The 15,805-nt window shown below is 49.9% G+C and overlaps 2 protein-coding genes across 5 annotated transcripts; one reads left to right on the top strand and one right to left on the bottom strand.

Annotated features, from left to right (window-relative positions):
• The first annotated feature begins 111 nt into the window (after positions 1 to 111).
• On the top strand, positions 112 to 13,873 carry LOC121594512 (vinculin). Of its 4 annotated transcripts, XR_006004985.1 has the most exons (5): positions 112 to 238; positions 5,835 to 6,180; positions 8,176 to 10,908; positions 11,000 to 11,332; positions 13,499 to 13,873. XR_006004985.1 is itself a non-coding variant. In XM_041917832.1 (4 exons), the coding sequence occupies exons 2-4, from the start codon at positions 6,124 to 6,126 to the stop codon at positions 11,105 to 11,107; spliced, it is 2,898 nt and encodes a 965-aa protein (XP_041773766.1). In that variant the 5' UTR covers positions 112 to 238; positions 5,835 to 6,123; the 3' UTR covers positions 11,108 to 11,587. The 4 variants fall into 4 exon arrangements, 3 of the variants coding, with proteins under 3 accessions (XP_041773766.1, XP_041773768.1, XP_041773767.1); XM_041917832.1 differs by lacking the exon at positions 13,499 to 13,873 and having other exon boundaries at positions 11,000 to 11,587; XM_041917834.1 differs by lacking the exons at positions 112 to 238; positions 13,499 to 13,873 and adding an exon at positions 875 to 1,012 and having other exon boundaries at positions 11,000 to 11,587.
• A 101-nt stretch (positions 13,874 to 13,974) lies between these two features.
• Positions 13,975 to 15,790, bottom strand: LOC121594514 (2-oxoisovalerate dehydrogenase subunit beta, mitochondrial). Its single transcript, XM_041917842.1, has 3 exons — positions 15,675 to 15,790; positions 14,655 to 15,524; positions 13,975 to 14,590 (listed from the first exon to the last, which is right to left on the bottom strand). The coding sequence occupies exons 2-3, from the start codon at positions 15,522 to 15,524 to the stop codon at positions 14,363 to 14,365; spliced, it is 1,098 nt and encodes a 365-aa protein (XP_041773776.1). The 5' UTR covers positions 15,675 to 15,790; the 3' UTR covers positions 13,975 to 14,362.
• Between the last annotated feature and the right edge of the window lie 15 nt (positions 15,791 to 15,805).

Below are 15,805 nucleotides of genomic sequence, written 5' to 3'. Positions count from 1 at the left end.
TGACAATCGACACGCGTAATTTTTGTCAAACTTGTGCTGTCAAACGCTGTCGACGTGCGAGACCGACACCTCGCTGGGCCATGAAATGAAATGCCAGGAGAAAAAGAACAACACACTTCTGTCTGATACAGAACGTTCGTGCGAGCGGTGGTGCTGTCCCAAACCGTGGACCCTGATCAAAACGTCTCGCATAAGCCTCCCCCAGCCGAAGCGTGTACAAAGTGCCTCCCCCACACAGGTATTTTTCTTTTTTTTTCTTTTTTGCCTACAATTTATCTTTGGAAGTGTCGTTTGGAATAGAACAGCGTAGAATTGTGCATAGAAATATGTTGTTTCAAGAATCGCCCATAAAAGGAAACGCACCGTTCTTCTGTTCCTCTCCGTTGAGCTGTGTTCCGTGTACGGTGTAAAATTGCTCCCGTGCGTGCGAGTGTGTTGTGTGTAGAGAAAATAGAAGTTGAAGACGTGATTTGCTCCCGTTGGAGCGGAGCCTGCTGGTGTGGTGCCGTGAGCGTTGGGGTTGAGGAGCGTGTTTGCGGTTTCTATTGGAAAGAAAAGGTTACTTCATCACCCAGATACTGTTTGGGTGGCGCATTCGCATCGCAACGCAAGTTTAAGATTTATTTCATAACGCGAAGAAGCAACTTGTGCGATAGCAAATTAGATTAATCCGCCTGCAACAGATTTCCATGCGAGGGAAGAAGAATGTCGTGCGAGAGCAAAGAGCGAATCCGCGACACATCCGCGGTGTGCTGTTCGAGTAACGGTGTAACCATCTCAGAATGCATTGGCCGATCGGCCGCCCTACAGTGCGTGTATGTGTGTGTGTGTGTGTCTGTGGCGTGTGCGGTGAAGAAAATCTTAAAAACAAAGAAAGCAAAAGGGAGGTAAAGCACAAACACACAGCACACTCTCGCGCAAAGCGCGAATGATCTCATCTCAGCGCGCGAGAGACCCCAACATCCTCAGCTGCGTGTTGCGGTGTCTCACTTGAATTGATTCCCTCGTGCAGGTGAGGCGAGAACCGTCGTCGCCCCGTGTTCCGAGTTTTGTGCCCGTTTTTGGTGAACGGTGGTGTTTGAATAGAAGTTGAAAATTGTGTGGAAGTAAATTAAAAAGGCGTGCTTACCGTGGAATTAGAAGCATTCACGATCGCAGTACGCTTTGCGTCAGTGTAAGTTACACATGTGGAAGACGATTGCAGGAGGCTGTGAATGCCCAGATGAGACAAATGCTGCTCATGGTGAGACGAACTACCTCCAACCGACCGTGTGATCTTGCAAGAGATCCGGATCCAGTAAAAAGTGCAACGACTGCATTCCTCTCGCGATTGCCCGGTTGATCCCTTGTCCAGCAGCGGAACAAACCCGCGCGTGTGTGTGTATGTGAGCGTGAAATTGAAGCAAAAAAAAAGGGTGGCATTTGCAAAGAAAGTCAAGTTTATGGTGTGCATTTAACGGAATGTGTGTATAATTATCGATGACCGAATGCGAATGCTGCCTCGGATAGATGTTCGGCCACAGCCAATGAAGCACAATTGTTTATACCCGGGTTGGCGCGATGGTTTTCTTTCTTTTGGCGAGTGTTCGTTTCTTTTACACCTCGAAAAAGTGGGCATGATCTCACACCAAACAATGGCATTTAAATTTGGTTCGAAAATGGTTCTAGATGTAAGAGTTGGAAATCGACATTTTTAACGCAATGCACAGCGCGCGTTGAAGCAATCCACCGATAAGACTGATAAGCGGCTGGGCGTGCACCTTTTGGTTGTTTATTTTGATAAAAAAGGGTCTTTTGATAAAGAGAGCGTAGTGAGCTTAAGCCATTTGTCCATCAAGACACGACGTCGTCCATCAGTAGGTGGGGGGGGGGGGGGGGGGGAAGCACAGAACACATTCAAGTTGATGATAAAAAGGTTTATTCATAAAGCATGAAGTGCAATATCTCTCGTTGTAGCGTATAATCTGAGTAAAAGAGACTATGGGTCTCATAGCTATGGGACGCTTTATTGACTTTTTCTTATTCGAAATGAACTTAATGAAATGGGAATTGGAATCTATAGCAACCTTATTGTACAAATCCAATAGGAATTTCCAAGAAGCCTGTCTAAATAGAGTTCCATAGAGTACAATTTCTATCATATAAGAAAAAGCTATTCCCGTAAGAAAGAGTCAAGGACATGTCCCAAAACTATGGAGAACCCCCCTGAAAACCCCTGTAAGGGCAAACTAAATAAGAATTTGGTATTTTGTTGAACAATATTTTCTACTCAAAATTCATTTATTTGGTAAATCAATCTTAAACGCGCTATCACTCTTAAAAAACACGTGTAAGACAGAATCGGATTTTCGGATTTGAACCCACGCCGAGAGAGGCAGTTGATTGTTGACAATCCAGTATTTGACGACTTCGCTGTGGCTCTGCTTCATTGCTCAAACGTAATGAGTGAATATAAACGATCCTCTTCCCCTCAGACCGTACGGTATTGTTCTAATATTATAAGGATGACACTAAAACTCACTCTTGTTTTATTTCCCTTTTATAATTGAATTTAATTAGGTAAATAATTAAACTAAGAATGGAAAATGTATTTATTATTCACCACCTTCTAAAACCCTCCCATTTCCAAGTATAGTGTTATCTAAACTTGACTGCCAGCCACATTACATCGCACACATGTTGTTTTGTTTGCTGAATGATTCATGTTTTCCTTCTAACGCCAAGTGTGTGTGTGTACTGGTCCCGCGTTGGGTGTTATTTGCCCCACATACCCTTACCCTTATGCCTTACGCTCCACCTCCACCGTGAAGGTACGGGTTGGGGCGTCTTCTAATAATAACCGACACTTTCGCCCAGTTGCCCAGTACGGGATCTAATTAGATGGAGGCAGGTTTCCTTTTTCGTGCAATCCACATGCCGTGTGTGTGTGTGATTCCATTACCCAAAGGGTATTGATTTTTTCTTTTCTCATACACACACACACACACGCACACTTTGCAATGAATTCCTGCACTGTAAAGTGGGTTCAATGCTTTATTTTGCTATTCCTGCTACTCCTCCTCGCAGTACTGTGTGTAATGCCCTTCAAATGGAAACACTTGCCAGCAAGAAGGTTAAAGGGGTGGGAAAAATCCGGCCAAATGTTGACAAAGCATGGTGGGGAAAACTTTCCGTCCTAATCCGTTTTATCCGTTTCGAAATTTAAATCTAATGGGATTTGCGTGGGCGATCGTTGCCAAATGGAGGGGTAGCAATGGAGCAGACAACAAACGAAAGAGAGGCAAGTTTAAAAAAAAGAAGGTTACTACCTTTAAAAAACAAAACAGGGAATAAATAGATACGGCACACGGTACGCCGCGTCACATAAACAATATTGTTTTGCAGTATTTATGCTTCTCGGGCAGCTTCTTCCCGCCAGAACGCGGTCCATCTACGGCGGTGTGTTCTGCTCCACACCTCCAGTTGGGAGATCGGCAGACCACACCACCTTCACGGTGCGATATTCATATCTGTTTTCCTTGAGCGCGTTTACCCCGTTGTGCTCTACACACAGTGAGTGGCGGCCCAACCGCTTGTTTGCTTCTTTCTCTATTAATAAACACCAACGAAGGCTGGTGGTTTCCCTCGAGAGTGTCCCTCGAGGGAGAAGGTAGCGTGGTAGTAGTCGTTCACCTGTGTGTGCTGTGTTGCCCCTAGCGATCGCTCTACCACCGCTCGCGCGATCGTTTAAACCCACGCGCCGGAGCGCTTTATCGCAAATTCCACTTTAAATCCGATCGTCAACAAAGCGGTGTAGCAGAAGCATGGAAGAAACTGTTTGCCCAACATCATCATCATCCACTGACTGATGAATTTTGACACCAATCGGACTCTTGGTTTCCCCCCCGGACCCTAAAGTGTTGATGATTGAGGATCAACACCGGTGGTTGGCGCCCACATGATCGTTTCTGCCCGGAGAACGGAAGCAAATGTAGCGCTGTTGTGGCGTAAAAGATTTTATCACAAAGAAACACTTGACTCGAATAGAACCACACCGATGTGGTGGCGATCCGGCGATCTTCGTTTTGTTCGTGGGCCATGGTGAATAACATAGAGACGGCTGTCTGGTATGTGTCCATATGTCAGTGTTAGTGGAACTTAAATCACAGCTTCAAGCATCACCACCATATGGTGCACACGCTTCTGCGGGACAGTTACGTCAGATTATTGGCGTCCGTTGTGGCTTAACCCGGTTCCTAACGAACTAACGACTCATTTTCATTACATTTTAGTGACGTCGTACTGGAGGTCGGTTTGGTCTGTACATTGTCGGGCTAGTTACCTTGAGCACGGTGGTACACCCATAAGCAGCCCTACATGTCGTCACCGTCGCCGAAAGGTGACGCATAAATTTAAGAATGCCCCTCCATAACATCTTGTTTGAACTTCAAAACGGAAGATGATAACAAACTTACATGAGACGAAGAGGAAAAAAATGGCAACACCAGTGTGTCACCATCGTCCAAAGGGAATTGACGATCGCAACGAGTGCCACACCACAAAAGGAACTGCTGACGTCGTTGGCGGGGGTTGAAGGGGCTTAGGCGTGGAAGCGCCACTGCGAAAGCAGAAACGGATGGCCCTTGCAGTGCTTCAATGTCAAGTGCATGCCCGTTTGTCCGTCGGCCCGGTTGAGGTGTTGCTGGGGGGATTTATGTCTGTTGTTGTTGTTGCTGCTGTTGAATGTTAGCTTCTCGCAATTCCGTGCTTTTGTTTTCTCGTTGGTTCGTGTGGTTTTCGGTGTGTCGTCGCTCCACATCCGGCGGCAGCGACACCCGACCTCAGGGAAAGAGGGGGAAGGATTTGAAGTTTCGTTTTTATTTTTGACTACGAGGTTGTGGCCCTTGCATGCAGAGCGAGAGAGTGTGAGTGAGAGTGGGCAGAGGATGTCGTCTCAAGGGTCAAACGCTTCACTGGGGTTCACCACCAGGGCCACCCAGTCCTTGGCTGTGGCGTGACAAAAGGAGGGCCGTAATTTATTCCAGAACTCGGTTCAACTAGCGGAACATGACTTACCGCGGGTAATAATCCCCTTTAAATCACTCAAGCATCTCAAGAGAGTGGGTGGTTGTATGAAACGAAAAGTAAATCTGGTTATACTGAATGAACGCTTATACCATTCCCATTAGGAGGTATAATCCTCATTTATTTAGTGTCCATGTACAACAAGACAATCAAGGCGCCAAGAGAAGAGAAAACTGTATCTGATCTAAAGAACACTTGTACTTCCGCTGTCTTCGAAGCAATCGCACCACGGTATCGATCGTCATCGGTCCATTTAAATACAAAAGATCCGAGTGAAATCCATCGTTTCGTCACCATCTCACCCCGTACCATATGCTGCTCGGTGTGTGCGTACGATGACGACGAGAGGACGTCGTGGGCGTGGTGTCCGCGGCTCCGCGATGCCAGTCGCGTGTCTGACCATTTTCGGACCTCCGGTTGGAACACTTTCCTGCCGTGGTCGTCACCGTGTGGGAAGAAGAACACCACACACACAGAGTCGAGAAACGGGCGCGAATAATTTACCAGAGCGTATCGAAAAGATCAATCAAAACCTACCAAACGGTTAGGGCAAAGCATGTATATTCGCATCGCAGCTGGTGATGGAAACAAAAAAAACTGAAACGATGACGCTATGACGGTGGCCTTGGGAAGAATCTTCCCCTCGATGCCCTCACAAAATCCCCAAACCGACACGTTGCTCCAGTTTCGGAACAGTGTGGCAATGGCGTGTGTTCATTCGATTAGTGCGCTAACGTTTTGTTTGCTTTCTGCTTGTCTTTTTATTTCAGATCGTCGTCCCGCACTCTGCCGGCCTATAGAGAGACGGTTGCTCTTCCGGTTGGATGATTCCGGCTGGAAACTGCGAAGAAACATAACGACAACGCGGGCGTACATAAACAGACACCATCTAAGCAGCCCGATCGAGTGATCGGAATCGCGGTGCCGAACGTGCGCGTGCGCATCGATCTTTCGACGATCCGCAAGGGGCGCATCATAAGCAGCAACCACCCAGGGAACGAGAGATAACCGGCAAATTGCATCATCACCATCAGCATCAGCAACTGCAACAGCAGCAAAATGCCTGTGTTTCACACGAAAACGATCGAGAGCATCTTGGAGCCAGTGGCCCAGCAGGTACGGCAGGGAGGCGCGTAACGCCACAGAAATTTGTAGTAACTCGAACATTGGCATCCTGTTGCTGTCCCTTTACACAGAGAAACGTTATTTTTATTTACCAACAAACCATTCCACCCAAGCTGAGCCGGAAGACGGTGTCATTGAATGCGATCTTGGACGTGCGTGTCAAATTTGGTTGGGTAGAGTAATGGAGTTAGTTTCAGACTCTTCAGGGGAATTTTCTAGTGACGACAGACTTAACACACGCACACACACAGGCATGGACACCAAACATTATGCTGAGGGTGGAGTGGATTATGTGAAGGAATTTAATTTTAGCACACGGCCGCCCTCCGTGGCGTGCTGATGATCAGCAGACGAGATACGGCTTGATGGAATTGCAGTGCCCGGTTGTTGTGCGATCGACGCCAGATACACACACGCACAAACAGCTCATCGTAAATGACAAACAGTGTTGATTGGGGTGTAAGAAACTGTTATTCCCTTTTCTTTTTTCGACCGGCGAGGACGCCCTTCCCGTCCCCCGTTACTGTCTCGGAGTGTCCAATTTCACACCCGCCGCAAACCGCTCGATTGTGTGTGCCGTCGTACGTAGTAGTACTCCCCGTTTTGTTTTGCCAAAAATAGCCCATGAATCACTCGATTGCGGAGCGTCCATTGGGGGTCGCTCGGTCGGTTTGGGCGGCAACTACTCGTTGGAAGCTTAACAGGGAAAAGAAGCAGTAAGACTTGCTAAGACGTGTTTTCCACTAACCCCCGGGGCAAATAAACTGTGTGTAACTGAACGTGGGGAGAACGCCGCAAGCAGAAGGGAAAACCGCAAACGAAGCTACGGGCGAGGGAGGAAAGGACCGTGTGTGTGACCGTTGCGTACCGAATGCATGCTAGAGCTTGTTGGATGCGGTTTTCCGACTTTTACGATGTTGTCTGCTGTTTTTATAGCCCATTATCGAGACAAAGTCAAACGTAGCTGCTAGCAGCAGGGCGATACACCTGACTTGAATGTCAGCGACAGAAACGACCTGGTTGGCGACAGTTTTGGAGCGTATTTTTTTTGTTAGCCAGGAACTGCTTGCAATGTTTTAATCATGAAATTGTCTTTAGGATGACGTAGGAATAGTACAGACGAGATGCACTTTAGCCAATTAAATGGGTGTCAGGCTGTGTGGCGTCAACGTGCTGTGGATGCGTTCGATCGCTGAGTGATTAATGGGTATTAAATTGATCACAATCGAGCCCCCTTAACCATCGAGTGTGACGGTCGAACCTCGTTTCGGTAGCTCGGTAGCTTGCCCTTTTTTCCTAGGAGTGCCAACTGATGGAAAGCATAGAGAGGCAACACACACACGCACGCATAAAACTTCGTAATCAAAATGAGGGCGAATATTGATCGGGGCAGATTGTGCAGGGAAGATTAATTTGGCACTATTTCAATGATGAAAAAGAAAATCCTTGGCAGTGTGCGCTTCGCGGAGGCGTGGTTTTTTTTGCCGTCGAAAAGACGGCGACTAATAGTCGGCCCCACCCGTCGGGCTTGGCTGTTGTCCAGCTGTCTTGAGCAATGAAAGGGAATATCGTTTTCTCTTCCCCTTATCTTGCTGCTCCTACCTTTTTTAATAAAGCCGAGTAATATAGACAGGACGACACCACGCGGACGATGGCCGGTTTGCACCAATGCGAGACGACCGTATAATATATTATAAGGTGACCTAGCAAGCGTTTGGTTTAGTTTGGGACATGAAACCAAACCCCCTTCCGTCAAAAAGGCACATAGTTGTGCAATCCGTGCATCCGTACCATGAAACGTGCCCAAAAATGTACATTTGACTTGATGATGCACAGTGATATAATGCCGTGGGAAAAGAAAACATTTAAATAACATCCGCTGTTAACGCAATCCGTCCGTCTCAATGTGGGGCATGTGTTTTATTTGTAGTTGATGCAATCATAATAATAATAATACAATCCTCATTCCTCCCGTTTTCCCCTTAGGTCTCCCGGCTGGTCATACTCCACGAAGAGGCGGAAGATGGCAACGCAATGCCCGATCTGGGCAAACCAGTGCTAGCGGTATCAGTGGCGGTGACGAACCTTGTGCGCGTCGGACGTGAAACGATACAGAACTCGGACGACGACATACTGAAGCAGGATATGCCCGCGTCGCTAACGCGCGTGGAAACGGCGGCACAGCTCCTGGAGGAAGCGTCGCTCATGCTGCGGTCCGATCCATTCTCCGGCCCGGCACGCAAGAAGCTGATCGAGGGTTCGCGCGGCATCCTGCAGGGCACGTCCTCGCTGCTGCTGTGCTTCGACGAGTCCGAGGTGCGCAAGATCGTGCGTGAGTGCAAGCGCGTGCTCGACTATCTGGCCGTGTCGGAGGTGATCGATTCGATGGAGGATCTGGTGCAGTTCCTGAAGGATCTGTCCCCGTGTCTGAGCAAGGTAACGGCGCAGGTGGGTGCGCGCGAGAAGGAGCTGACGCACCAGGTGCACAGCGAGATTCTGGTGCGCTGTCTGGAGCAGCTGAAGATACTGGCACCGATCCTGATCTGCAGCATGAAGGTGTACATCCTGATCGCGGAGCAGAGCGGCAAGGGTTCGGAGGAGGCGGCCGAAAACAGGAACTATCTTGCTTCGCGCATGAGCGAGGAGCTGCAGGAAATCATTCGCGTGCTGCAGCTCACCACGTACGACGAGGACCAGAGCGAGCTGGACAATCTGACCGTGCTGAAGAAGATACAGAACGCGATCCGCAACAAGCTGGAGGCGGCCAACGAGTGGCTGCGCAACCCGTACGCGCTGCGCGGTGGCGTGGGCGAGAAGGCACTGCGCCAGATCGTGGAGAATGGGTTGAAGGTGGCCGATCGCTGCCTGCCGCAGGACTCGCACATTCTGCGCAAACTGGCCGGTGACATTACGGCCATGACCAACACGCTGTGCGATCTGCGCCAGGAGGGCAAGGGCACGACGCCGCATGCGGATAACATTGCGCGGGACATTCGCGATAAGCTGGGCAGCTTGGATCAGTCGGTGCTGAATGCGATCATGGGCGTGGACAAGGCCGGGCTGCAGCAGACGGCGCACACGGTGCAGGGCCGGCTGGAGCAGGCTTGCCGCTGGCTGCAGAATCCTGCCCGTGACGACCGGGGGCTGGGTGTGCGAGCGATCGCGCTGATCGTGGACGAGGGTCGGCGCGTTGCGGACGGACTGGGTGGGCATCAGAAGGCGGAGATGGCCCAGCTGTGTGATGAGGTTGAGCAGCTGGCGCACGACTTTTCGCAGATGTGCAACAACGGTCTCGGCCATACGCCCCAGGCGCAGGAGCTGGCACGCCGGCTGAACGAGAAGCTGCACGGGCTGAAGAAGCAGATCCAGGACGCGGTGGTGAACCGCGTGGTCGAGGACTTTATCGATATCTCGACACCGCTGAAGCAGTTCATGGAGGCGGTGGCGCAGCCGGAAGGAACGCCGGGACGGGAGCAAAACTTCAACCAGAAGTCGAACCGGCTGCAGGCGTTCAGCAACCGTGCGTCGAAGACGAGCCGGATGGTGGCGGCGGGCGGTTCGGGTGGCAACAAGAAGCTGGCCGAGGGTCTGCTCGCGTCCGCCAACCAGATCGACAGCTTGACGCCGCAGCTCGTGTCGGCCGGCCGGATCCGGATGAACTACCCGACCAGCAAAGCGGCCGAGGAGCACTTGAACAATCTGAAGCAGCAGTACGCCGACACGATCCTGCGTATGCGTACGCTCTGCGACCAGGCGACGGATCCGGCCGACTTTATCGAAGCGTCCGAGAAGCAGATGCAGAAACATTCGTTTTTGTGCGACGACGCAATCCGTACGCGTCAGCCGCAGAAGATGGTCGACAACACGTCGAGCGAGGCGCGTCTCGCCAACCGTGTGCTGCTGGTGGCCAAACAGGAAGCGGACAACTCGGAGGATCCGGAGTACATTGACCGGCTGAATGGAGCTTCGGATCAGCTGCAGGCGTCGATTTCGCCCATGGTACAGGAGGCAAAGAACGTTTCCACCAACATTAGCGACCCGATAGCGGCGTCGAACTGGCGCGAAGCGAACCGGGCACTGCTGCAGAGCGTCCGCAATGTGCGCGGCGCTGTCACACACGCGCCCACCGTACCGGAGATGCCGGATCTTTCGCAGCTGCAGCTGGGTGGTGGTTCGCACGAAGTCGTACCACCGCCGCGACCTCCGCTACCGCGCGAGAATGTCCCACCGATGCGGCCACCGCCGCCGGTCGCCGAGACGGACGACGAGGATGACGTGTTCCAGGCGGGCAGCATGCCCCACGCCAACCAGCCGATCCTGATGGCCGCCCACGGTCTGCACCAGGAGGTGCGCCAGTGGTCGTCCAAGGACAACGAGATCATTGCGGCGGCCAAGCGTATGGCCGTGCTGATGGCCCGTCTGTCCGAGCTGGTGCGAGCGGATTCGAAGGGCAGCAAGCGCGAGCTGATTGCAACGGCCAAGCAGATCGCCGAGGCGTCGGAGGATGTGACGCGCTTGGCGAAGCAGCTCGCCCGTCAGTGTACGGACAAGCGCATCCGCACCAATCTGCTGCAGGTGTGCGAACGTATACCGACCATCGGCACGCAGCTCAAGATTCTGTCCACGGTGAAGGCCACCATGCTCGGTGCGCAGGGCTCGGAGGAGGATCGCGAAGCAACGGAGATGCTCGTTGGAAACGCGCAGAATCTCATGCAGAGTGTAAGTTCGATTGCGAATCGATGCTGGTGGCAGGTCGTGAGAGAGAAAGACTTCTAACATTTCTTCGTTTTTCCCTTTCGTTCACACACAGGTCAAGGAAACGGTCCGAGCGGCTGAAGGTGCCAGCATCAAGATCCGATCGGACCAAACCAACCAACGGCTACGCTGGGTACGTCGACAGCCCTGGTATCAGTACTAAGGGATCCTTTTCCCGATCCCCGCACTAGCACCCCCCCTCGCCCCCCTCCGTAACCGTTCATCGTTGTCCCGTTACTGTTTTTGTGCAACTGTGTTCCCGCACGACCGAATTCCGTGTCTTCCATGTTGCGTTTTATTTTATTTTTAAATCTGTCCGTTGTCCCCTAAAACTCGTTGTGTGTTGCCTCCGTACGCAAAGCAGCTGAAAGTTTAATTATTTTACAAGGTAAGCAAACGAAGCCGTATAGAAAAGAAAGAAAAGAGAAACAAAAGCAAGTTGAACGCTGTTTCGGATGAAGAAGAGGACGCACAAGAATGTACGACAAATCGCAAAGGGTTGGGATGGCGGGAGTGTAAGGATGAACCTTAGCAAAAGGTTGAAGAAATGTTGCCAAATATGTTATAGTGATGGGTAAATACGATTTTTTACCGGAGTCGGATCGATCCGACTCCGGTACCCCTCGGAGTCGGACTCGGAGTTACTCCGGACTGTTTTAACGGGGGGGGGGGGGGGGGGGGGGTTGAGGGGGTGCGCACGAGCAAACCTCCGGACTCATCGACTCCGAGTCCGGATCAGTCACTCCAGATCACTCCGGATTACTCCAGATCACTCCGGATCACTCCGGATTACTCCGGATCACACCGGATCACTCCGGATCACTCCGGATCAGTCTAGATGACATGTGTAGCCGCGTAATTTTTTTTGTCTCTTTAGCTTGTCCTTGCCTTTAGATCCTGATGAGTGAAGCATGCATACCTTTTGGGTACGTTCGCGGTATAAGCTCTGTCCCTCTCATGTTAATGGTGAAGATAGAATCGTATGCCATCGGCTGTGCATTCGGGCGTGGACAGGCCCGTGGACGCCGTCTGTTCGCAGACATTCAGACTCATTCGGACTGATCCGGACTGATCCGAAGTGATCCAGAGTGACCCGGACTCATTCGGACTGATCCAAACTGATCCGGACTGATCCGGACTCATTTCAACTGATCCGGAGTAATCCAGATTGATCCGGAGTGATCTGGAGTGATCCGGAGTGATCCGGAGTGATCCGGAGTGATCCGGACTGATCCGGAGTTTATTCCGGTTGTGATCCGGAGTCGGAGTCATATTTTGCGCACCGGAGTCGGAGTTGATCCATGACTCCGCTCCGGATTACCCATCACTAATATGTTAAGAAAATGGGATGTAAAATGCTCTTACAAAGTGTACAATGCCCAACTAGCAGGGGAGAGAGTTTTATAACACGTTATTGACGTAAAGTTTTTATATAGAATCGCAAAACAAGGCAATTACCGTAACAAGCTTTAATAGAAACTCAACACACATGAAACAAACAGAAACAAAAGGTAAAAAAAAAAAACATTATTAAATGTGGATTGTTGAAAAGAAAGTGAAGAAACCAGAAGGACAACGAACCTACTCTTGCAAAGGCCAAGATATTTATAAACAAGCAAACGGTTAAATGAAGGTACAGGCACGACGGACCGTCCCGTGTTGATGCAGATGGATTTTTAAACAAACGAACCTCCTTCCTATAATAACTGCTGCATTACTACCTAAAATACTTAATGTTATAGAGCTCAGATAGTGTGCGAAAGGCAGCAGAAATACTCACCGCGAGTGTGTGATTGTGAGTTATTAAATGTTGTGCTAATTTTACTAATTACTTACTGTAGAGCAAGCAGCAGAACGCTAGCAGTTACAAGTGCAAGTAAACAACCCGTTAATCCAGAATGAAAAGGAAATGCAATACTGTAAGATGCATACAATGCAGGTGAGAGAAAGAGAGAGAAAAAGCGTTAGTTATGTTGTTGTTAACACCGTTTGTTGTGCAAGCAGTTTGTTTGAATTGTGAAACTTTGAATTTGAACTAATTGTGTAACACCATCGCGACACGCGTGTTCACTGTTTGATCGCTCTGTAAGTAGTGCAATAATTTGAAACGTAAGACAAACTAAAACAAATGAAAACTATTCTACTAGCAACCTTTTTAAACACTCACGCAGTAGTAACGATCGTGTGTTTCGTTTTTCAAACTAGAGAGTAAGACTTCTTTCGGTAGTGATTAATCGTTAGTTACACACGTGTTACAACTACTACGAGTGACAGCTAGTTCTTTCGTGTTAGGTTGTACTTGTATAACAACTCCTTTTTCTTATACCGTTCTAAGTGTTTTGTGCCGAGTTGGGTTGATGTTGAACTAAAACCATCCCTCGTTTACCCAGACAGACAGACAAGAGTGTAGTGTTAACATATACCCGAACATTGATCGTACAATTAAAGTCAGTCGACCGACCAACCAACCAACCAACCAATCATAACAATATGATAGAACAGAACATAGTGTGCAAACAAGCGCCTGCCTCTAACAATCAACGCATTTTTGTAGATGAATTTAAGCCCGTACTGATCCGATGCAATGCAAAAATGAAGGAATGATTAGCAGAGGGGACATCCGCGATGCTGCAACCAGGGCAGACTAAACACACGCACGCACCCTACTATGGTTCTCCCCATCGTGGTCATTTGATGGCAGCTGGAGAGGGAACGTGGCAGAAAGATACGTAGAAGAACCTTTTGTAACCTTCAAACCTTCAAACGAAAGTGGATAGAACTGTAACTATATATATTAACAAGTGCCTATTTATTGTTGTAATACTGACGCAACACACATTTGCATTCTATGTTCTCTTTTTCTACCAATTGTTTTTATTTCCTTTTTTCTTCAAGTTGTAGAAATATATTTAAAAAAAAGCTACTAACAGCCTGCAGGCCTCTTCCCATCGATCGTGTGTATAAAGAAGAAAGAAACCATCGCTGAAACAGATTTTTTCGGATGATTAAAATGAAATGGAAAAAAGCTCGTTAGAAAATAAGCAAACAGGAAGACTTTAATAAGGCACAAGAAATTGTTTGCATCGTTTAGTACACAGCTTACACTGGAAAATGAACCTGTTGGTGGAGGAGACCAGCTCGAAAGGAAAGAAAAGTGAAACCTTCCTTGGCTCCTCCCTCCTCTCCTTAGGGCACGTCAAATATAAATGCATCCGTTACTGTGCGTGCTGTTGATTCTGAACCAACGTACACGATCTGGAATATATAGGAATATAAGGTAAGCGCATAAACACCGAACAAGGCCGATAAGGCTTCACTCTCTCTCTCTCTCTCTCTCTCTCTGCACAACATCATTTGGAAGTTTTTAAAGTGAAGAAAGGAATGTAAGAAGCGCTCCCTTCACTGCTGCGGACAGTGCTTAGTAGTTGATCAGCTTTCGGATACCGGCCAGGCAGCGGTGCTTGTCGGGAATGTAGAACGGCTCGAACACGTGCGGGAACGGGGTGTCCCAACCGGTCACTCTCAGCACCGGCGATTCCAGATGCAGGAAGCATTCTTCCTGGATGGTGGCAGCCAGCTCGGCACCGAATCCGTTCGTCAATGGGGCTTCGTGGGCGATCAATACGCGACCCGTCTTCTTAACCGACTAAAACCAACAATCGATTAGTGCTCTATTGGCCATAGGTGGCGAGGCAAGCGGTGTTACTTACGTTACAAATCGTTTCCTTGTCCCAGGGAAGGATCGATACCAGATCGATCACCTCGCAGCTAACGTCGAGTTGCGTCTTTGCCATGCTGGCTACCTCCTGCAGGACATGGATCTGTGTGCCCCAACCCACGAGCGTGATATCGGTACCAGAGCGCAAAATGTCCGCCTTACCGATCGGCGACTCGAACGCAGCGACTGGAACTTCCTCGACTGCCGCACGGTACAGGGTTTTGGGTTCGAATACGATGCACGGATCATTATCCTTCACGCAGGCCAGCAGTAAACCCTTCGCCTTGTTCGGTCCGCGCGGCACCACCACCTTCAGACCGGGCGTGTGGGCAAAGTACGCTTCGGGGCTTTGGGAGTGGTAGCATGCACCGTGTCCGACTGCACCGCACGGTGCGCGGAAGGTAAGCGATCCACAATCGTACAGGTTGCCACTGCGGTACCGATACTTGGCCGCCTCGTTCACGATCTGGTCGAACGCCGGGAAGATGTAGTCCGCAAACTGCATCTCGGCAATCGCTTTGGCGCCCGTGTTGGCCACACCGATCGCGAACCCGGCAATGCCCTGCTCGCAGAGGGGCGTATTGAACACCCGCTGCTTGCCGTACTTCTTCTGCAGTCCCATCGAGCAGCGGAACACGCCACCGAACGCCACGTCCTCACCGAACACCAGGGCCGACTCGTTCTGCTCCAGTGCAATATCCATCGCTTGGTTGATCGCCTGGAACATGTTCATCTTTTGCGTGGGCCCCTCGACCGGCGCCTTTGCGTCGGGCTGGTACACAAAGTGGGACGAGTGGCGCACCAGCCCATTCCGGGGCAGCGTTTTAGCGCCCGTCGATACCAGCTTCTGCAGAACGTTCATCTACGGCGAGAAGGAGTAGGCAGAAATGCGAAATTATGTAACCGTGGCAGTCTGCCTCTGTTGCTATGGAGAACGATCGCTCGAGGATCGCTGTTTGGAAGGCACACGGTGGGGTGAAGGGTTATGCGAGGCATTCGATCCTTTACTTACTGCGGGTTGCGGTTTTTGTTGCAGAAGGTAAAATGAGAAAACTGTTCGGAAACACGAACAATTCGCAAGTAATCCGGCGAGTGGATGAGTTGCGTGTGCGAATCTTGTAAACAACTTGTTGACGTCCTGTT

Source organism: Anopheles merus, chromosome 2L, assembly GCF_017562075.2.
Source record: "Anopheles merus strain MAF chromosome 2L, AmerM5.1, whole genome shotgun sequence".
Lineage (NCBI taxonomy): Eukaryota > Metazoa > Arthropoda > Insecta > Diptera > Culicidae > Anopheles > Anopheles merus.
The sequence above is the reverse complement of the archived record's forward strand: the minus strand, read 5'-3'. Positions and strand labels throughout refer to the sequence as shown.